Source organism: Ceratotherium simum, chromosome 17 (genome assembly GCF_057802395.1).
Source record: "Ceratotherium simum simum isolate JZ-2026a chromosome 17, ASM5780239v1, whole genome shotgun sequence".
Taxonomy (NCBI): domain Eukaryota; kingdom Metazoa; phylum Chordata; class Mammalia; order Perissodactyla; family Rhinocerotidae; genus Ceratotherium; species Ceratotherium simum.
Genome location: NC_141916.1, coordinates 15,299,007 through 15,322,138, shown reverse-complemented (window position 1 = coordinate 15,322,138; position 23,132 = coordinate 15,299,007). Strand labels below are relative to the sequence as shown.

Here is a 23,132-nt window from a genome sequence, read left to right as displayed (position 1 = left end):
TAACTCCCCATAGTTACTCAATAGGCTGGAGAGCTAAGAATCAGCCATTTTCTGGAACAATGTCTGACTGTTAAAATTTGTCAGTTACTCCACAATCAAAGAAAGAGGAGTCCCCTCCTCCCCAACCAACCACATCACACATTTTTCCTCCTCTTGGTCCCTCTAGAACATCTGGCTCTGGTGTAGGGTACTTCAGGTAGGACGGGGACGCAAGAGAGGCTATACCACAAGTCAGAGGAGTGGATTGTGGGTAAGAACATGGCTTTAGAACCAGACCTCCTATGCTCAAATGTAAGGATGCCAGTTAATAGTTGTATGGCCTTAAGTAAATTATTTAACTGTTCCGAGCTCCACTTTTCTCATCTGTAAAATGGGAGTAATAACCATCTACTTCATAAGGGTTTTAAACATATTTTAAATAGTGTATTCAAAGATTTAGCATGTGCCTGGCACATAGTAAGTGGTCAATAAATGTTAATATTAAGCTGGCAAGCCAAGGACAACCTTGGGATGCCAGGCACAGTGCTAAATGCTGGAATAACTCCCCATTCAGAATAGATAAAGGCTAAGCCCTTGTTTCTTCCAGATATGAGGCTTGTCACCTGGGACTTCACCAGAAAGTCATATACTTTCCTTCATAGCATATGTTAGCTCTGTAGTTTGTTTTGTATTGTTCTATACTTTTTTCTTAGGTCCTCTAACTCTACTCTGAAATTATTAGAAAAATTCCTCGTTTTGATGCCCTTCTTGGAGGGCTCCTAAAGACATAATTGTCAGAGATGGGGGAAAAAAAAACCCCACAAACCCTTTGGAGATAATATAAGGCAACAGAAGGTGTCCCTGATCTAAGGGGGATTGGGGACAAGGAACCAAGAGGTAGGTGAAAGCTAAACTTCATCAAAGCCCTTCCCTATTGTGAAATCCCTGCATTCGGTAAACTTCTCTTTTCTCGTTTTTGCAACGGCTTGTCCCTACTGGAAAACCGCAGACCCTGCTCCCTATACCCTTCTTTATCCTGGACCCTTTACCCCTTTGTCCCTCCTACTCTTTCCTCTCCGGTCTCCAAAGTTCTAACATCCCGTTTCACGTCCGGCCAAAGAAAATCTGTTTTTAGAAACTCACTGGCTGCTTGTCCTTCCCTGGGCCCAGCAAAGCCAGGAACACCACAATGGGGAGATCGTTACTCCAGCAATCAACCTCTGGTGGCCTTGGTTTATCTAGTTAACATGCTGGGCATCTCTTGGCTTTACTCTATGGTTGTGCAGACTTGCTGTGAGGTTGCTGAAGTGACCTGAGAGAGTCTGAGGGGAGAGCTAACAGTGTTTGCCAAAGCAACCATGGATATCAGGGACCTAACGGGGGCTCTTGGAATGGGGATTAAGGTAGGATTCTCTCAGGCGCTGCCAGCGTTAAGGGCTAAAGAGACACAGCGCCCCCTAAAGGGAGTGCGGATTAAAGTTGCTAAATCAGACGGGCGGTATCACATGCCCTTCGCCCAGCCAATTGAAAATTAATAATCGCTTCCCCTGTTCCCCATGGAAACAACCCCGCCCCACTGACCCTCCCGCCCCGTTCAGGCTTGAGGTTTTGGCGTTTTATTGAGTGTTTAAACTGACAATCAAATACTTGCGCCTTCTGGTTGGGCGCCTTGCTTCCGCTAAGCAAGCTAGTACACTGATTGGTCAGTAGAGCAATAGCTGGCACCTGGTAGTCCAATAACCCCCATCCTGGGCGGTGTCTCATGAGGGCGTAGGGCCAATCAGCGGCGGCGTTGCTTTTGCGGCTCCACGTCGGCACCGGCTGCGGGGCAAGATGGAGGCGCTGATTTTGGTAGGAGCCAGGGGGGCAGCTGAGATACTGCGGTGTCCACAGGGGCCGGGAGTAGGGGTTCAACCTGACTGGGAGGGGGGAGAAAGAGGAGTTCCGGGTAATCCTCGGGGACCGAAGGTTCTGCCGGCCTGTGGAATAAGCGTGTGGCCTAGCGCAGGAGCTAAAGCCTCGGTTTAGAGTAGAAAGCTCCGCCGGGGAGAGGGCAGAGTCGGTGGAAAGTTGAAGGGAGCACGCGGACTCTTTGAGACACATAGGATCATAAGCGCAGTGGATTGGGGTCCTTCAGGTTCCCCCTGATTCTGAGCATTGTGGACGATACCCTGATTTGAGTTTCCCCAAACCTCCAAACTCGCCCCAAATTGTAATAATAGAGGGCAGGTGTTTGTCATCACAGGCTCCTCCTGATGGTTTGATTCTGTGTTGATCATTCCGTCAAGAAACTGTTTTCTTTTTACTTCAGTTTATCCCTTTTATGTGGATTTGTCATGATGAAGAATCAGTATTCCATCCAAGTTCTGGAATACCTGATAGAGTTAGCGTGGATTTGGAATATTTTTCCAGACTCCTTATTCTGTTCTCCTTTTCCCTCCCCCATTTAAACCTTAGGAATTCTTATTGTAGGATCTGGGATGCTAACTCTCCCTCTGGTTATATGAGAATTTTGGTGGCTAAAGGGGTGTATTAGCTGCCTTGTCCATATGATCCTTTTTGCTTGTTTAAACAAATAGAATAACTCCTTCTTTAGAACTGGACCAGAGCATTTCTCTCAAAAGGGCCCTGTTTTGCAATTTGAGGTTGTTAACACACCTCTGTGTAGGAGTTTAGCTCCCAGCTCCTTCCTTGAGTTGAACTCGAGGCCTCTTTCCTGTCTTTTTTTTTTTCCTTCAGCTCTAATACATGTACACATTCAGATCCTCAACAGGTAAAGAGAATACAGGTTTCAATTCCCCTCTTTCAAAATGGCAAAGATAGAGATAATTCCTTCTCGTCATATGGGTTAGTCAAGTCTAGATAGAAAGCTTAAAATGTGAGTAGTTTTTAGTAAGATATTTTCTATACCAGGCAGTTAACCAGTATTCTTAAACAGTTAGCAGACTGGGAGAAATTCTAGGGAATTGGTTTCTTTGGAAGTTTTTAGAAATTTTTAGACTGCTCCCTACATCTGTTTAGAAGGGAACCTGCTTAGAGGTAAAAGAGTGAGAGAGATGATACTTGGGGAGCCCTTTTAACAAGGGATCTGTGTGTTGTGGTGAGTTGAGGGAGTTATATGTGAAAGTCTGTCGGTCACATTTTCTTTGACCTCAGTTCTCTGTCTCTGCTTCCTCAGTGAAGTCTATTTCTTGCTTCTTCCTAATATGCATTTTGATCTGTACCTAAGATGCCGCATTCACAGATCCTTGCTAACCGGGTCAGGTACCCCTGAACTTTGCTTTAAAAACCATACTGATTCTTTGTTGTGAGGAACCTATGTAATAGGGTTAGGGGAAACCCAGGTATAGGGAAAAGAGCTTGCTCAAGGAAGCACAGTGTCAAAATTAGGATTAGATTCTGGTTCCTAATCGTCCCAGAGCAAGTCCCTCTCTGATGATACCACACCATGGGCTTTCCACCTCTTCAATATGCAAAATTGTACTTTCATCCATCAGTTACATAAAGCTTTTGTTGGGGACGAAGTGCCAACAGGTATCAGTTCTTGTGCTGGTCTCCAGGATTCTTAGGATATTCAACTAGTATTTTCCTTCCTCTGTGTTGGTTCTGTCCAACATTTTTTGTTTTTTGCTCTTTACAATTTGAATATATTTTGAGGCTGCAGAATTTTTGTGTGCATGTGTGAGGAAGATTAGCCCTGAGCTAACATCTGTTGCCAATCCTCCTCTTTTTGCTGAGGACTATTGGCCCTGGGCTAACATCTGTGCCCATCTTCCTCTGCTTTATGTGGGATGACGCCACAGCATGGCTTGACAAGCGTTGCGTTGGTCCGCCACCGGGATCCGAACCTGCCAACGCTGGCCCGCCAAAGCTGAGCATACGAACTTAACTGCTGTGCCACCAGGCCGTCCTCTGGCCCGCAGAATTTATATACCTTTCTCACCATTCCAGCCCTTCTCAACTGGAGTTCCGGGAGAGAATTAAGCCTTAATGCCCTAAGGCATTCATTGTGTGTTATGAGTCAACTTCTTTCCTCTGTATCCACAAAGGCACTAGTTTCGTACCGCCCATGGGAGAAGCGAGAAAATAATTTAAATAATTTTCGGTCGTTCATATGAGGAACCCTAGTTGAGAATCAGGTGATATTTCCTGAATTTTTATTTCTCTTCTCACTAGACTCACATGCTGGCCTACAAAATTTAGCTCCATCTGATACAGAATCACCCTTCCTCACTGCTCCTTTTAATCGCATCCCTTCCTCTGTCAACTCAGCAGCATCTCCTTATTCTTAGGTTACCATCTTCATTATGAAAAGTATGAGGAATCCCTGGATCTTACCTTAGCTCTCTACTGAACTAAAGAGTTTACTGTGCCCAGATGGTGTTTACCAAGTCACTCTTTAGAGAGGACAGACACCTTCTAAAATTCCTTTAGGCTTCCTCCTTTCACATTTCTATTTCCTGGTTTGGCTGGACCTCTGAGGAAATCTGATCAAAGCATATTTTTCTATCCTTACCTCTGCAAGGCACACAGCCATAGGACATTGAGAAGAAGGGAAGGGTAAGCTAGAAGGGGGTCAAGAAGAACCATCAATCGAAATTTGATCCGATTATGGGAATTTCTAAATACCAGTAGGTTCCCTTCATTTAGGTACTTTACAATGGGTCACCTTTCTTTCTTTTTTTTTTTTTTTTAATTTTATTTATTTATTTTTTCCCCCAAAGCCCCAGTAGATAGTTGTATGTCACAGCTGCACATCCTTCTAGTTGCTGTATGTGGGACGCGGCCTCAGCATGGCCGGAGAAGCGGTGCGTCGGTGCGCGCCCGGGATCCGGGCCGGGCCGCCAGCAGCGGAGCGCGCGCATTTAACCGCTAAGCCACGGGGCTGGCCCTACCTTTCTTTCTTGAATTAAGTAATCTTGCCCTAGCTTTTCAAGCAGATTTGTCTAATCTTTCTCAGTTCTCCTTATAGTCTCTAAGGGAAGAGACCCTTTCATCTCCTTCATTCCCAATGCTTAATAATAATGCTCCCAGCCTGCATCTGTGGACTCAGCTTCCCCTCTCCTGCTGTTTTCTGCTGGTTCTCCCTTTCTTAGTTGTGAATGGAGAGAGATCTCTGCAGGTCACCATTCTCCATTAATAACCCATGGAATCTTAAAGATAATGACTATCCCCTTCATCCCTTCCCCTTTACCTTTTTTTCTCAAAGTGGAATTACTCTAGCAGTCTAGATTCTTAAATCTTTCCTCATAGGTTTCATTTTTCCTAATCCTCTCTGGATTCACTTGCTGAGTGCTTTTCCATTGCTTTACGGACTAGACTTAACTCTGTCCTTTCTCTCCCCTTAATAACATTTTTGTCCTAAAACAATGACCAAATCCCGAATTGTAAGCCTCATTCAAAAACCAGGGCATCCAAAGTGCACAACAGCATGTGTGTATATAGAGGAGGAAACTATGCAGAATACATCAATGACTTTTAAAGGTTGATATTGCTCTGTGGCCTTCGCTTCCTGAATCATCTTAATGGGGCTTTTGTTAAATTCCTTTGGCACTAACAGTAGAGGTACTTGGCCTAAATGCCCCCTCCCCCTGCTCTGGGCAAAGGTATCAATTACATTAAGCCCCCAAAGCACTCCCATCTCGTTCCTGGCAGTCCCCTGTGCCCCTTTCCCAGCTGCGCTCCTTGCCGGTGCCTGGCCCCTCCATTTCGTTAGGGGAAGCAATCTCCTCGTTCCTGCACTGTGGAGATATATTTCTCAGCTAGGGCGCGAACAGTGCCAGCACTGCCCCCGGTGAGGTCCCTGGCAGCCATAAAAATTTTTATTGTGATTATGTTGGTGTCGGGGTGTCCATCTGGGTTATTGCACACCTAGTTTAATTGATTGAAGTTTAATTTATTGACACTTCAAATTAAATGATCAGAATAAACTGTGCTGTTACTCTGGCCGGCTTGTTTTAATGGTTGATTGCTGGAAGCAGACCTCGGCTTGAACTAAAACCCCCAAAGAGCAATTGACGTTGCTTCTAACTCTCTCCATGTCTTGCCCTCCAAGAAGACCTCGTTATAGATTTCCGACGTATTTATATATATTTTTTCCCTCTCCTTTACGGTGGTGGGAAAGAGTTGGTCCCCGGCAAGGTATAAATTATATCAAAGGTCTAGGGGAGCTGTCACATGGCCAGAGGAGGAGGAGGGGCCTCCATATGAAGAAAGCCAGACCCTTGAGAAGCCAAGTCTTCTCTGGGAGGCAGAGAATGAATGCAATTATCCAGATATTTGAGGGAGCCCAGTGGCAGATTTAGGGTCTTATTCATCTAGGTATTTGCTACTGTTTTTTACTTTATCGACATGAGTTGGTTAGAGTCAGGATATTGACAAGAAAACTAGTTATGGAAAGAGGAACTGGAGAAGCAAGTAAAGGATGGAGCAGGAATAAAGAATCAGTGCCAGGGCTGGCCCGGTGGCATAGCGGTTAAGTTTGCGTGCTCTGCTTCGGCGGCCCGGGGTTTGCAGGTTTGGATCCTGGGTGTGGACCTACTCATGGCTCATCAAGCCATGCTGAGGCGGCATCCCACATAGAGGAACTAGAAGGATGTACAACTATGATGTACAACCATCTACTGGCGCTTTGGGGAGAAAAAAGGAAAAAAAAGAGGAAGATTGGCAACAGATGTTAGCTCAGGGCCAATCGTCCTCAAAAAAAAAAAAAAAAAGGAATCAGTGCCTACCTACCCACTTATGCTAGAGTAATTAGGGACGGAAGGCCGAATGCCCACAGGCCACTGATGAAGATGGATTGGGAGGTTGAGTCCATGCGCATTATAAGATGCCCGTATTGGCAATGGGCCCTCTCACATTCTGCCTCGCCTGATTTTTCGAAGGACAGGCTTTCTCAGATCAGATTATTAGAGGCATTCTGTCCTTAGATTCCCTAGCCTATGTCACCTCTTGTGGTGTTTGACCACCCCCATCTCTTCAGGACGTCTTGTCTATTGTGTAACCTAAGTTATACATGCTGCCGATGAAGCCCGTGTCTCTTTATTTGGCTTTTTAATTTTCCCACTATCAAGGCAGATATCCCTGTCCACAGCCAGTTGACCTAGATAGCTCTGTCTACCGATTTTCTCCAACTCCTTTTCTATTATTTGTGTAGTTTTTAGAGGGAGACTAAAACTGGGGGAGAAGATAGCAATTCTGTCTCGGGTTGATTTGGGGAGGAAATAGACTGAAAGATGAACACAGAGGCTGTCAATTCAGTCTTTTAGAGACTAGCATTTTTTTTTTTTTTTTTTTTTTGTGAGGGAGATCAGCCCTGAGCTAACATCCATGCTAATCCTCCTCTTTTTGCTGAGGAAGACTGGCTCTGAGCTAACATCTATTGCCAATCCTCCTCCTTTTTTTCTTTCCCAAAGCCCCAGTAAATAGTTTTTTTTGTGTGTGTGTGTGAGGAAGATCAGCCCTGAGCTAACATCCATGCCAATCCTCCTCTTTTTTTGCTGAGGAAGACCGGCCCTGGGCTAACATCTGTGCCCATCTTCCTCCACTTTATATGGGACGCCGCCACAGCATGGCCTGACAAGTGGTGCATCGGTGCGCGCCCGGGATCCGAGCCCCGGGCTGCCAGAAGCGGGGCACACACACTTAACTGCTACGCCACGGGGCTGTCCCCCAGTAGATAGTTGTATGTCATAGTTGCACATTCTTCTAGTTGCTGTATGTGGGTCGCGGCCTCAGCATGGCCAGAGAAGCGGTGCGTCCGTGCGTGCCCGGGATCCAAACCCCGGGCCGCCAGTAGCAGAGTGTGCGCACTTAACTGCTAAGCCACCAGGCTGGCCCAAGACTAGCTTTTTGTTTTCAGGGTGGGGTGGGGAATAAATCATGATGTAAATCATGACCAAGGACTCGTTAGAAATGGATCTAGCCCTGTTTGATTGTTCCCTTTGCTGAGTGATATTTAAACGAGGGCTCTTGGATTACCAAACTGGGAAGGCTGGAAGTTCTCATGTTGCCCTCAGGGCTCAGGTGTGGAGTACTCTGATTTCTGATTGTTCAGTTCATCTCTCTTCCTAGCAGTGCTGCTTGCTTTGTCCCACATTTCTGTAATTTTCACTTGCATAATAGTTGAAGTAGTAGGGACTGTGTGACCCCGGGGCAAAAAATTCTCCAGACAGGCTTTCTGAATTTTAAGAAAGGACCTGAGATTTTGCATTCCTGAAGAGCTTGGGGCTTGGTTGTCTTTGTCCTGCCTATCTCATAGCCACCAAATTTAGTCACTGAAAGCTGGATGGGTGTGTGCTGACCTTTGCTCCCCCTGCTGGCTGTGTTAGTTTTCTCCATCATGTTTTTTTTTTGTTGTTGTTTTGTTTTTTTGTTTTTATTTATTTATTTATTTATTTTTACCCGCCAAAGCCCCAGTAGATAGTTGTATGTCATAGCTGCACATCCTTCTAGTTGCTGCAAGTGGGACACAGCCTCAGCACGGCTGGAGAAGCGGTGCGTCGGTGTGCGTCCAGGATCGGAACCCCGGCCGCCAGCAGCAGAGCGCGCGCACTTAACCACCAAGCCACGGGGCCGGCCCATCTCCATCATGTTTATTAATTTATGAAGGCCACACACATATTTACTGCGGTCATTATTTGATGCCAGATGGAGGACAGGGGGTGATTTAGAAAAGTTTCACTCGTTTCCCTTTTTTTTCCTCTCCTCCCCACCCTATCTTATTATCCTCAGAGAGAATCTCATTTAATTCTTAACCTAGCTCTATGAACTCTTGGAAATCATAAAAATTTGTGAATGGGTATTTTTCTGGTAACAAGGTCCATAGATTTCATCCACGTATCAAAGGGGTCTGCTGTAACTCAAGAAAGGTATTAACTTTACTGATCTAGGTCAAACCTCTCATTTCTCTGATGAGGAGTCCCAGAGAAAGGTAGAACTTGAATTAAGGGCTGCTCCAGACTATACCACAAGGCTTTTAGAAGTTAAGAGAGATTTTCTCCTGTAGTGTCAGAGTTCTTGGTGACTGTGCTTTCACATTTTGTATCTGTGTCAGATAGGAAGATTCTTTTTGGGTGTCTCTTCCTGCCGTCGGTTCTTCCTTCCTAAGACGTGTTCATTTTTCTCTTTATAACCAATATTTGGTCTCATATCAGCTGGGTAATGTTGTGTGGTACCTGTGGCTCCTCGTCTTTCCTGAGCTGTGTTTGAACCTAAGCAAACGCTGGGTAATACGTGCTTTCCTGTCAAAGCCCTTAGCTAATTCTTCTTTTCATCTGAAGTCCCTAGGCCTGTGGCTGGCAAATTGGAGCTCTCAACCCCAGAGGAGCTTTTGATTTTAAAGACGTTGGCACAGAGTCAGGGAGCAAAATACCTGCTTAGCCATTTGGAGCTGGGAGTGGTATCTAGGAATTTCTCCTTCTAGTTTATACTGTCTTGGTTTTACTTTATAAATAGAGTCGATGGAAGAGCATCTTTTTTTTTTTTTTTTTTTTTTCTTCTTCTTTTCTTTATTTTTAAGATTTTATTTATTCATTTTTTTCCCCCCAAAGCCCCAGCAGATAGTTGTATGTCATAGGTTCACATCCTTCTAGTTGCTGTACGTGGGACTCGGCCTCGCGTTGGACGGAGAAGTGGTGCCTTGGGGCGTGCCCGGGATCCGAACCCAGGCCGCCAGCATCAGAGCTCGCACACTTAACCGCCAAGCCACGGAGCCTGCCAGGAAGAGCATCTTGTTTCTTGTTGATCAAGACCTATTGCCAAGCCAGGGTACTACTTTTTGGCATGGCCATAAAGATTTCTTTGTACATAGAGAATGAAGAACTTTCTAGGAGTCTCAAGCAGATTCTTACTTATGCCCTTTCAGCTCTGTGGATAGCATCCTGTAACTCCGCAAAGGCTTCCTGGTTCCCTCTCCCCGCCCCCAAATGAATCAAATAAAGTAATTAATCATAGCCCCCGAAATATCCTGTCTACCTGCTCCAAACACTCCCCAGTCCTCTTCTGGCAGCATATCACCATCTTACCCCAGAGTGACCTCTTACTATATACTTTGTGAACAGACGTAATTCAGTGCTTCTTCAGAGCCCATCTCTCCTAGTTTGACTTACAAGACGCACAAATAGAGCGCTTTTATCCACAGCTGCCTTCTTAATATTTTTGCTAATGCCTGTAATCTTGAGGAAGCTGCAAGTCATCTGAAGGCCCACAGGGGGCAGCACTAGGAATGATTCTTCCCCTCTGGTCCTTTCTGTGCTGGGGGAGGGGGTAGTGGGAGATGTTGATATTTTTCACCAGGCTTCAGAAGCCCCTGATTGAGATCAGAGATTCCTTTGCAGCAGGCTAGTTACTTGTTCAGTGTTGTTTCAGCTCTCCTGAGGAGCCCAATCCAGTTTTTACACACCAATCTGCCTACACATCATTTCCAGGCACCATTAGCATTTGAGGTGAAGTTCTGTTATACACTCAGGCTGTGGCTCTCTGAAAGTCAGTGCATCACAGAACTTTGTCTCGAAAGCTTTCTAGCAGCTACCCATTTGGGAGTGGGAGGGAAGAATAGACCTTTTAAATCCTTTGAACATGGCCCTAAGCTTACAGGGTCTTTCTCAATAATCAGCATTTAATGTGTTACCAGGGTTAAGCCTAGTCCATTGTCCAGGAAGCCCATTTCTCAATAGCTGGGAGTTATTTATAAACTTGCCCTTTGCAAAAACTTTAAATGAAATTACATTATCAGTAATGGTTGCTGGGGCCTTTAAACTGGCTGGTTTTATGGTATGAGAGGAACTCCTGGCCCTCCCCACTCTGAGAGGTAAAGGCCCCAGGCTGAAGTGGAACCAGCTATAGTCAGGAGGTGGCAGGAGGAGTAAAGGAGAAGCTGCTGGCTCCAGCTGTAGCTGAATGGAGAATTAAAGCAGCATTTAAGCTCTTGTCTAAATTCTCAGCTTTATTTAGTGTGATTATTCCTTTGGAAGTTTAAAATGACCAGCCTTTTCTCTAGTCCCTACTCGCTTCAGAGCTGTAATAAGTCAGATCTGGTCTTCTCCTTGCCTTCCTTTACCTGTCTTTTATCCTTCCCAGGAAGATCCAGTGTCTCTATTTTGGGGGTTTCCTTGAAAGCATCTCCTAGGAAGCCAGTGAAAAGAGCCAGGAGCAGAACCCAGGAATCTGTCTCTCTCTTTGCCAGCTGTTTTAGGCATTCACACCCCATTGGCCACAAAGGATATTGTCTGACTCTCCTAGTTTGCTGGTGGCCGTAAGATTTTTTCTCTTCTTTGGGATCCCATTCTTTCTAGAGTTGCCAGACTCTATGGCTGCAAGAACCAGTTACCTCTGCCAGATCAGTGCCCAGTATAAACCGTTAGGAACCTCTCTAAGGTTGCTATGAATGTGGATGGAGGAACAGAGCCAAACATTTCCAGGGAAAAGCTTGTGGGAAAAATGATTTCTTCTCAATTTCCTTCCCTGGGGACTTCTTTTCCTCTCTTAAGGAGATTCGTTCCCATTGGTGTCTCCCTTTTGGTGAACTGAGGATCCAACTTGCTATTGCATTGAGCCTGCCTTATGGGAAGATCTTTCTGTGGGGAATTAGGAGTTAGGAAAGATGCTCTATTTGTGACCTTTTAGATGAGACTCTAGAGGACTTCCCTCTGCTAGACACAGAGTCCCTTAGTTTGAGAGAGTACTTATTCCAGAGAGTAACGTGTATAGGTTGGGCATCTCTAAGGAGTGTTTATCAGAGGAGAGATAAGTTGGTAGTAATGTCACCCAAAATGGCCACACCAGAAAATCTCCCTATACTCTTAGTGGAGTCTAATTATAAGAGGGTCCCCTAGATGCTTACTGCATCAAGAAATTTTTATTTTATTCCCCGACTTCATTTATTTTCATAATCATTCAACAAATATTGAGAGTTTAGTATGTGGCAGGCATTGTTCTGGGAACTTGGAATAAATGAGTGAACAAAACACAAAAATTGTTGTGCTCAAGAATTCAAGCGGGGAAAGCCTAACAGTCTTCATCACCCTGTCGTCAAAAGATGAGGTTCCCTTTACTCTCATTAACTCCCCAAGCCAGGGTTGGCTCTTGCATAGAATCATAAAGCTCCTAGAGCCTCATGGGACAGTTTACCTTTGTAGAGGCTGCAGTTTCTGGATCCTTGGCAGTGATTCTTTCCTCCTCACTCTTGGCTCTTTGTTAAACACATGCTTGGAGAATATGTTTGGCCCTGGGAGGACTGGGGTTTTCTAAGTAAGGCCAGGAAAGGGGGGTAGCAAAGCAACAGCCGTGTCTCATAACACAGGACAGGCATAGCAATGGTAAGGAATGTTGGTTAGAAAGTCAAAGAATGTGAGCCTGCAGACACCTTCCATCCACATACCACTGCCTCCCTCGTCTTCCTCTCCTGGTTAGCTGGTTCCCTGGAAGTTGCAGTAGCAGAAGACCTTTTGCAGAGTGATATGCTTTGCTGTTGTTTGAGTTTGAGTGTAAAGGCTGTGATTCCTTTATGCGAGTCAGTATCCTCAGAGTTTGGTAGTGAAAGAACACTCTCCTCCTGCTTGTTATCTCCAGGCCCCACCCCAGAGTGTTTCTTAGATGGATCCTCTTCTTACTGCTTCTTAACTCCCCCAAAATTCAGATTGGTTTTGTCTTGGCAAGTTAAGTGGTGGTGGTTTGGGGTGTAGTAGAGGAATTGGGATCATAGGGAAGTCTTGGAAGATGGATGTCTCACTGGGCTGCATTCAGACCTGGTGTGTCTGTGTGCATGAGTGTGCGCCTGCACATGCGTGCTCATTTCCCTCTGCTCAGTGTGTGGGTGGTTTAGGGAAGGCTTGCTTTATGCCCCTGCATTGCTACTGCATCGGGACTGCAGAAACCTTCAAGTACACTAGGGCATTCAACCCTGTTTTCAAATAGCCTCGTGCAGTGCCTATTAATTAATCTGGTCACATTGCATACCTACCTGTGCATGGGAGACCAGGGAGGGAAGGTAATTTGGAAAATAACTGTAGCATAATATTTGGAAATAACAGCATGACCTACCTTGATTAAGCTCTCTGTGAGTCTGGCTCAGAGAAACTGTTTCTCTGATGCTACTCTGGAGTCCTTTGTTGAAATGCCCCCTTCCTCGATTCAGTTTATTCACCACTTGGTCATTCTCGGTGGGAAATGTCAAAATCTAACCAGGTTGGGATAGGGGACATACAGAGGCACCTCTATATCCCCTTGCAGCCCTAGTGGGACTAAGGGAAGGTATCTGGTTTGCCAGTGGTGGCAGGAGCCTTCAGGACTGAAGGTATGTTCATATCTCTTCAGGAACCCTCCCTGTATACTGTCAAAGCCATCCTGATTCTGGACAATGATGGAGATCGACTTTTTGCCAAGGTAAGATTCCCTTTCACATTAGTTTAGGAGCAAGAGGATGTCGTGTTCTGAGATTTGGATCTTGGGACTGGCCTTGTGAACTCATATTCCTCAATACTATATTTTTGAGAGTTCTTCTCCCTTCCTGTGACTACTGCAGGTAAAACCCCAACTGCTTCTGTCTCTTAGTCCCCTGCTTCCCTACCTGCCATCCTCAGGCTGACCTCCTCTGTTGTCAGCAGCAGAGCAGGGAAAAGCTTTGGAACCTTGGTTTCTGAACAAAGCAGTGTCTGGATGTGAGAAGCAGCCTGCCCATGCCCATCACTACTCTGTCCCTTTCCCTTCTGCCTTGTCACCCTGCCTGGGTTTTTCCAGGGAATTCTCTTGCAGTTCCAGGGTTCCAGCCCTGGGTCTGCAGTCACCACCAAGCTTGTTACCTCCTGACTTCCCCAGTGTGATGTTCCTAACTTTGGATCTATTGAAAGAGAGGAGAAAGGACACTCCTATCCTCTCCCTCCATATTTCCCCCCTCCTGTAGAAATTTTTTCTGTCCCTGGTGTATTAGCTCTGGGCGAGCATAGCATAAATCAATCAGCAGGTAGAGATTAGTTTAGAATTCACCAGCTGTTCCTCCCTGTAATTGGATGTAACTATGCAGGACACCTTTTGAAACAGTTATCCAGTTACTAAATGCCAGACCTGTCACAGGTCTTCAGCTGACTGCGACGGATTAGCCCCTAAAGAGCAGAGCGATTTAGCAGCCTGCATGTCCGCCCCTATGCCAGGGAGAGCTTGGGAGTGGGCTCAGCAATGTGCCAGACTGCCTCCTGCTTCTTTCAGTTTGCAGAAAAGAAAGCTAAGATATGAGAGAGCCTCGGGGAGGGCTTGCCTTTCTTTAGAGTAGGTTTTTGTAGCCTTTCCCCATTCCTCAGCTTCATACAGTGAGTCAGGGTCTGAAAGAAGTGCTCTGTGCTTCGGTGCCTTTGTGTTCTCTAGCACTGCTCCCCAACAGGGGGTAGCTCCTAGGAAGCACTCGATGGGGATGGTCTCAGGATTGCTCTCCTAGAATGCAGACGGGCAGAGCCCCATCTCAGGCTTGTAGGCCTCTGCCCTTACAGTCATAGAAATGTGAGGTGGGGTTGCTTACAGCAGGGTCCTTAACATTTCTTTTTTATATTTGATTACTCACAGCCCGTTTCCTGCCTGTCTAATTCTTCCTTCTTCATGTCAGTATTTCTCCCTCACCTCATGCGTTGAAGGAGAGAAATCTAAGATCCAGGGCAAAACACAGTCACTAATCATTCTGGGCTCCCAGCTCTAATGACCCAACCCGTCTCCTTTTCCTCTGACCAGTACTATGACGACACCTACCCCAGTGTCAAGGAGCAAAAGGCCTTTGAGAAGAACATTTTCAACAAGACTCATCGGACTGACAGTAGGTGGTTTTCCTTTCACTACTCCCTGGATTGGGGGAACCATGGTGGGGAGGGGGTGGCGGCAGGACTGCAGAGAAAGGATAAAATGACTCTGCCTCCTTTTTCTCTTTTTTCCTCCTCCCCTCATATAATAAACTCTTCAGAAATGTAATGGGGAGGTGAGTGTGCCTCACGCGGGAATACCGTGCTGGAAGGTTGGCTGTTAGCTACCTGTCTAGTCTCTGGATTTATGAGCCTCACTTGACAAATTTAACTGCAGCTCTGCTTATTGTACCGCATCCATTAGGGCAGGTAAATGGAAGTCTGTAAAGGTGACCGCTCTGCATTTGCACCTCCGAAGGATCGACTAGTATCCTGTCTCATACAAGGAGGGAAATAAGGGTAATGGGGGGAGGAGGGTGGTTAGGGGAGAAGATACGTTTAGACTCCCCCAAGTTTATTCTTCCCTTCTTCTGCTGTCACTCGAGAAGAAAAAGCAGGTCAACTTCAGTCTTTGGGGGTGATTATGACCTACCTTACCTGAGCCCCAAAGAGCTGGGTACCAGGAGTTCATGGTAACCCCTTCCATCCTACTTCCTTGTCTCAGGCCACCCACTGTTTCCACCTTTTTCCCCACAGGTGAAATTGCCCTCTTGGAAGGCCTGACTGTGGTATACAAAAGCAGCATCGATCTCTATTTCTATGTGATTGGCAGCTCCTATGAAAACGAGGTGAGAATCCTCACCCCTCTTTGCTATGTCTGATACCACTTCCTAAACTGCAGGCAGGATGTAGTCACTGGTTCTAGGCCCTCTGACTTCTGACCGGGCTAATGAATTTGTCAGAGATCCCTGCGGGCTTCACAAACATGGCATAGCAAATGAATCAACCTAGAATGGACGTTTTCCTAGATCTCTGTTTTATCTCCATGTAGGAGACACCATATCTGTTTTATTTTATTTTTTTAAGGTTTTATTTATTTATTTTTTCCCCCCAAAGCCCCAGTAGATGGTTGTATGTCATAGCTGCACATCCTTCTAGTTGCTGTATGTGGGACGAAGCCTCAGCATGGCCAGAGAAGCGGTGCATCGGTGCGCACCCGGGATCCAAACCCGGGCCACCAGCAGCAGAGTGCTCGCACTTAACTGCTAAGCCACAGGGCTGGCCCACACCATATCTGTTTTAATACAACATATAATATCAATGGCCTTCCCTGGATATTGTTTTTCAAGATTGATTTCTGAGGTGTGGTCAAGGTTGGGGGCATGCCTGCTCATGCTATGAAGGTTCTATACCTGAGTTTGGGTCAGTTAGCCAACGTTCTTTGTCATGTTGAAGCCATATATTCTGAATGAGTCACTTGAGAAGACTGTGGGTGTAGTCCTAACCTGCTTCCTAAAAGCAGGAAAAGCTATTTACCTCAGGTAGCAACTTCTAGGAGAGTAGATAAGGAAAAATAAACCCCCACATAATTTGAGGCAAAAGTAAAAGTTTGAGAGAACCAGCTCTTAGACTGAGCTCTTGTTGCTGTAAGTGCTTTGCAAAGTACATTGTTATTTATTTATTTGTTTTTTTAATTTTATTTATTTATTTTCTTTCCCCCAAAGTCCCAGTAGGTAGTTGTATGTCATAGCTGCACTTCCTTCTAGTTGCTGTATGTGGAACACGGCCTCAGCATGGCCGGAGAAGTGGTGCGTCGACGCGCGCCCGGGATCCGAACCCGGGCCGCCAGCAGTGGAGCGCGCGCACTCAACCGCCAAGCCACGGGGCCGGCCCCTACATTGTTATTTAAACCTTACAGCACTTCTATGAGTTGTGGGCGTTAGTGCCCTTGTTGTTTTGTGTGTTTTGTTTTTTGTTTTGTTTTTTTTGTGAGAGAGACTAGCCCTGAGCTCACATCCGATGCCAGTCTTCCTCTTTTTGCTGAGGAAGGTTGGCCCTGGGCTAACATCCATGCCCATCTTCCTCTGCTTTATATGGGACGCCGCCACAGCATGGCTCCATAAGTGGTGCATTGGTGCGCGCCTGGGCTCCAAACCTGTGAACCCTGGGCCGCCGAAGCAGAGCGTGCGCACTTAACTGCTATGCCACCAGGCCGGCCCCGTGCCCTTGTTTTATAGATGAGGAAACCAAACTGTGAAGAACCTCTGAAATTACTTGTATGTGATCTCTGTTGAACTGCAAAAGTGGCAGTTTCATGTGGGTCAGTTAATAACTTTCCAGGCTCACACATCTAGAAATGGCTCAGCTGGGATTTAAGCCCAGATCTGCCTGACTCCAAAGCCCATGCTCTTTCCACTGACTCTCTGACCTTAGCTATTGCTTGGTTAATGATTTCTCTACCTAAGACATCAAGTAACACATATACAGTTGGTAAAGACATGTAGACGACTATAACAGGAAAGTTCTGTTTGAACAGTCTGATGAAAGAGAGACCTCAAATTGTGGGATCATGTAGCAGAATTTATTTTTGTGACAAACCACAGGTCCTCTTCCTGTTTTGCTCTCACTTCCACCCTGTGCTTTTGGTCCTTTATGAAAGCCTGTGTCTTTTGATGCTCAATGAATTAGAGAGTTTTGTTTTCAGGTAGCAGCTTTCAGGGCCTTGAACTTTATCCTTCTGCTTCTTCTGTCTCCCAACAGCTGATGCTTATGGCTGTTCTGAACTGCCTGTTCGACTCATTGAGCCAGATGCTGAGGTGAGCAGGCCAATCTTGACATCTGTGTGGGAGAGAAAGTCACTGTTCTTCAGGCCCAGGGATTTGTGGGGGATCAGCAGAGGCTCCAGGGAGTTGATTTACCATGAGAAGTTGGGCTTATTATTTCGGAGTAATTCACACTGATGGGGAGGACTGGATGGAGAGTATGGCCCCCCCGGGGAATAATTCTCTTAAGAAAAGGGATGGGAAGGAGCAGAATCTTCACCTCTGTGTCTACTCTTGTATTCCCTGGTGGCTCTGTCACAGTTCTGAGCACCCTCAAGGTGCTTTCCTGGCCTTCACTCTTTACATTAGTGATATGGAAAGGGCAAGCATAGGGAAATGTCCCAGATGAAACATTAGTACCTTGGGAATGGAGGCAACACTCCCAATTTTTCACTTCTAGCGCTTAGTTTTTCCCTTCTATAGAATAGGAAGAATGTGCCATTTACCCTCTCCTCCCCTTCTGCCTCCCCACCAGCCCTCTGTTCCCTGTGTAGATGGGCATAGAAAAGATATAAGAGACTTTTCCTGAAAACATCCAGGGCTCTGAACTTCATTCCCCCAGCAGCTCCCACGTGGACCAGTACAGACCGCCATCCGGAGCAGAACAGCAGGCGCTCTCAGCCCCACAAAATCAGCAGGGTGAATGGCTCAGATTTCCTCAGGAAGGGGATGATTTATTTCTTAGCCAGGTGAATGAACAGACTTCATTTCAGTGATCTAGTGAAAGAGTCAAACTGACGGATGTGACTGGCCACATGCACCAACCACCGGATCTGAGGCTGGTGGATGTGGGCCCTGACCGTGCCCAGCCCCTAGTTGGGCTGCTTTTCAAGGCCTGAGCAGAGCTGGTGAGGGAGGCGGAGACGCGGAGTTGAGAGAGGCTTAGAAGGTTTGTCAGAGCTTTCGTATAAATAGAGTTTGCACTCTACCCCTCCCCACCTCCTGCCACCTCCAGGTTGAGTTTTAGCTCTATTTCCTTTTTCCACCCTCTGATGTCAGTGTTTATGAGCAATGTCATGAACAGCATCATGGCAGGTAGGAAAGGAACAATAGCTCTGGATAATCAACCCTTGAATAGTCAGAAATTGACAGTATTTTTCAATCTCTTTCCTGACATTCCTTTTTTTTTTTTTTTTTTTGTGAGGAAGATCAGCCCTGAGCTAACATCCATGCTAATCCTCCTCTTTTTGCTGAGGAAGACCGGCCAGCTCTGAGCTAACATCTATTGCCAGTCCTCCTCCTTTTTTTCCCCAAAGCCCCAGTAGATAGTTGTATGTCATAGCTGCACATCCTTCTAGTTGCTGTCTGTGGGACGTGGCCTCAGCATGGCCAGAGAAGCGGTGCGTCGGTGCGCGCCCGGGATCCAAACCTGGGCTGCCAGTAGCGGAGTGCGCGCACTTAACCGCTAAGCCATGGGGCTGGCCCTTTCCTGACATTCCTGATCCTTATTCAGTAAATAAGAGTGGGAAGGGGTATAGAGTAGATTAGTGAAAAAGTTCTTATTTTCTTATTTACTTCTTTGTCTATGTGATTGCTGGAGACATTTATTGGTCTAGTTTAGGATCCTCAACTCAGACAGTGTCCTAGGATTCCTTTCACACACAGGCTTGTTTTTCTCTTCTCTTGGGGACTCAGGAAAAATGTAGAAAAGCGAGCTCTGCTGGAGAACATGGAGGGGCTCTTCTTGGCTGTGGATGAAATCGTAGATGGAGGGTGAGTTCTCTGACCTGCCTGGACCTCCCTGTATCCCGGGTGAGGGGGTGGGGTAACTGCCCCTGTCCTAAGGCAAATGGCCTGAGTGACCAGAGTATCCCCACAGTCAGTCGGTCCTTCAGGACAGAGTGAATGATGGTCTCTTCTTTGTCTTCTTAGGGTGATCCTAGAGAGTGATCCCCAGCAAGTGGTGCACCGGGTGGCATTAAGGGTAAGCAGGGGTTGCTCCCCTCCAGCCCCCCATCCACTCACCCTCCAGGGCCAGACCTGCTACATGTATCTAAGGGTCGGGGCTTGTAGAATACATACAGCTGTCTCCTTCCCTTTCCAATTTTCATTGTCTCAAAGGAGGGAAGCAGAAGGAACGGATTTCTGCCCCTAGCCACGTACCTGGCATCTGATACAGTCTTTGCACAGAGTGGACATTTAATGCATACATACTGAATCAAAGATGAAATAAAAGAAACTTTAATATTGATGGTTCTGAAACTATAAAGGAACTTGAGGTTGGCTTATTCTTCCTTTGGGGATGGATCCCAGTCATCTGAGGCAGAGGAGTGTCTTCCTTGTCTTTTAAAGTCTTGTTATAACTGAGGAAAACACCTCTCCATTGGCAAGTACTTATTTGCCTCAGTCCAAATAACCTCAGTCTTTTTTGGTGCTAGTGATATCAGAAAGGGGCCTCTGAGTTAACCACAGAAGGCTCCAAGTCTGCTGGGGAGATAATGGTGGGTGCAGAGAGAGCATGCCCACAAATTGTGGGGGTGCAGAGATGTCTGAGCAAAGCAAATCTCCCCATTCACAGAATGTCTCGGCTCTAACCTCCACAGAGTGAAGGCTGACAGTGCCGGGTAATGGCAATCTTCTCCCTTAACTGCCGTGGGCTCCATTTGCATAGTTTAATCTTCTCCTCTAACATATGTCTCTATGTGGCAAGAGAGAGGGTCCCCCCACCAACTCCCTCCTTCCCCTTCTCAGGCTGCTGTTGTAGCAGTTTATTTCTTCAAATTAACATGCTGTCGTTACCCATCAGGCCTTGCAGGATCCATTAAACTACCCCTGGCTCCCCTTCATCCTTTCCCTAGAGATATTGATATTCAGAGAAGGTCTTCTCTGACTAGGGAATCAGGTCCCGCCGCCCCCCCCCCCACTAGTTGAGGATCAGATAACCTGCTGATTACTTGGAATAGAGTAAATCTTTTAAGAAGTCCTCCTGCCTTAAAACAGAGGATGGATGAAATGACCATTTTTTGCTCACAGGCCCTCTGGCCAAGTAAAATTATGGCTGTACTAGTCCCTAGAAGGGACTGAGAAGTTTAGGGCATCCACCCTTTGCTTCAGTTTAAAGGACCACCTCTTCCTTCTCCACTACCAAACTTCAATCAGGTCTTACTCCAGCTTTCTCCCATGCTGAATGCTTGTCTCTCTGCCATAGGGTGAAGATGTCCCCCTTACAGAGCAGACCGTGTCTCAGGTATGACTTTCTCTCTTATTCCTCTCCAGATGGACTGGGTTACTAAAGAGGCTAGAATGGCATTCCACCCCAACCCACCAAGTCTGAATGAGACTAGAGACTGAAGACACATCTTCCTTGGCTCCCCTTTATTTCAGAGAACTGGGACTCATGCAGTCAGATGCTCCCTACGCCACCCCAACTCTTATCCCGGTTTCCTGTGAGCAGCGGCTGTCAGCCTTGCTCTGTACCCTTCAAACCCTCCCTGCCTGATGCCTCAGTCAGTGATTTATTCCCCAGCAGAGGCTTGCCTTAAGCAGATGGTCTGTGTGCGTGTGCACACACACTCTCTCTCTTTCTCTTATTATTCAAATGAGGGCTAAGCTGGAAATGCATTTTCTAGAATATGCAGGTTTTGCAGATCCATCCTGCTACTTTGCAGGTAGATTGTCTACCTGATGCAGGGGCAAGGGAGGGATTCTGTTTTCTATTGACTTGGAATTCTCACCAAGAAGCCCATCTGGTTGTGGTAACCTCCCCTTTTTAACATACGTCCGGTAACCCCCAGTTTTTTCTCTCCTCCCAGGCATACCTCTTCTCTCTTCATCCCCCAGTGGATTTGAATTTTTTTGGAATTTCCCAAACTGACAATCCTCTAGGGCTTTATTTTATTTTATTTTTTTTAAAAAGGTCTTTATTTTGTCGTTTCTTTTTTTTTGTCTTTTTTTTTATTTTTATTTTTTTCCCCCAAAGCCCCAGTAGATAGTTGTATGTCATAGGTGCATAGCCTTCTAGTTGCTGTATGTGGGACGCGGCCCCATTGTGGCCGGAGAAGCAGTGCGTCGGTGCCCGCCTGGGATCCGAACCCGGGTCGCCAGCAGCGGAGTGCACGCACTTAACCGCTAAGCCACGGGGCCGGTCCCCTCTAGGGCTTTAGAGAGCTTCTTCCCATCCCTCTAGCCTTGGGAATTTTCTATTTGCCATTCTTCTAAGGACAGGGAAGTCAAGTGAGGGGAAGGAGAGCTGCAATCCCCTTCCCCACCCTGTCCCCCAGCAAGCCCCTCAGTGCCGCCCTTGTCCCTACAGGTGCTGCAGTCAGCCAAAGAACAGATCAAGTGGTCACTCCTTCGGTGAAGACCTCGCTGTTCCCAGCTCCTCACCCCCTCAGAAAATCCACGTCTGCTGTGACTTCTCATCCAGGCCCCCAACCCCAACTGATGCTCTCAGGGTCATCTTGGGGATCACAGTGGATCCTTACATCTCCATCCTGTCTGTGATTGCCCCCCAAACCCCTACACACTTCCCTTTCCTTCTCACTCTCTTTTGCAGTTCTGGAAGTAAAGCTCCCAGCAGATTTGGATGCAGGGCAGGGGCAGCACCCTCTTCCTTTCTAGAATGGACTATGCTCACATGCTCTCCAGTCCCCCGTATCTTCTCCTCAACTTCTGTGCCCTCTGCTGCAGCTACACTTCAGATCAAAGCAGGAGAAAGAATGTGCTGAGTGTTTTCCTCCCTTGCCTTTACCCGTCCTTCATCCCCACAGCGCATATGTCCAGCAAGGGAGGGAGAGAGAATTCTTTTCTGTAGAATGAGTGGGGGTGAGGAGAGGTACATCCAGTCTCATCCACAGCCCCATTTACTGGCCTCTGCATTTTCTCCCATTCCTTCTTCCTGTCCTCTCCTCCAGCCCTGGAAAAAAGATTGGGAACAGCTCGTAGGCAGGGGACAGAGTGGAAGGAGCAGTGATTTAACTTTTATTGGATAGGGCTTATAAAATTCTGTATTTCAGTCACAGCTGCATTCTTTACCCTGATCCTGGCTTATAGCTTCAAAACTGCTGTGGTCTGTGGAGTGTTCGTTGTGGGAGTGTCCGTCTCTTGGTCTGCTACCTTAACTCTCCACCTTCGCTACCCGTGGGATCTTTGCCTGGCGTGTCCTCTCCATGCCCTGGAGCAAAGCCAGTCCCTGAACTAAAACTCCATTCTAGTCTCAGGAAGAAGAGTTTCTGCTCAGAACTGGGGAGGGGTGGAATTTATGACTTGGGCCTCTGGGCTGTCTCAGTCTCCTTCGCTTCCTCACATGCATTTCACTCTTCTGCCCAGGGTCTGCAATCTCTGCCACTTAACCCTCTCCTCTCTCCACCTGAGCCTGACATCCAGGCGGTAGGGCTGGGCTCTTCCCCTCCCTAGGGCGCTGAGAGCTGCCTTTCTTCAGAAAACCTTTGGGGCTGGGATTTCCCCAGGAAGGGGGAGGATGGAACATCCACTCTTGGGTCTGACCTTTCCCCTTGACCCAAAACTTCCCACAAAAATGTCTCAAAAAACCTTCCTGACACTTAAGGGTTCTGCCCCACCCACTAACTGCCACTTCTCCAAGACTGATGTGGGCCGGATAACTGGGCGTATTTGAGGGCGTTTTTGGGTAAGAGATGTATGGAGTCAGGAGATAGCCACCTTCATATACTGGTCTGTGCAAAGAGGAATAAAACAGATTTCTTTTTCCAAA

The 23,132-nt window shown here is 46.7% G+C and overlaps 1 protein-coding gene across 1 annotated transcript; it reads left to right on the top strand.

Moving 5' to 3' along the window:
• The first annotated feature begins 1,759 nt into the window (after positions 1–1,759).
• COPZ1 (coat protein complex I subunit zeta 1) lies at positions 1,760–23,132 on the top strand. The gene is made up of 9 exons (XM_004429152.3): positions 1,760–1,830; positions 13,294–13,362; positions 14,695–14,776; positions 15,396–15,487; positions 17,400–17,455; positions 19,097–19,174; positions 19,334–19,385; positions 20,610–20,648; positions 21,714–23,132. The coding sequence occupies exons 1-9, from the start codon at positions 1,813–1,815 to the stop codon at positions 21,759–21,761; spliced, it is 534 nt and encodes a 177-aa protein (XP_004429209.1). The 5' UTR covers positions 1,760–1,812; the 3' UTR covers positions 21,762–23,132.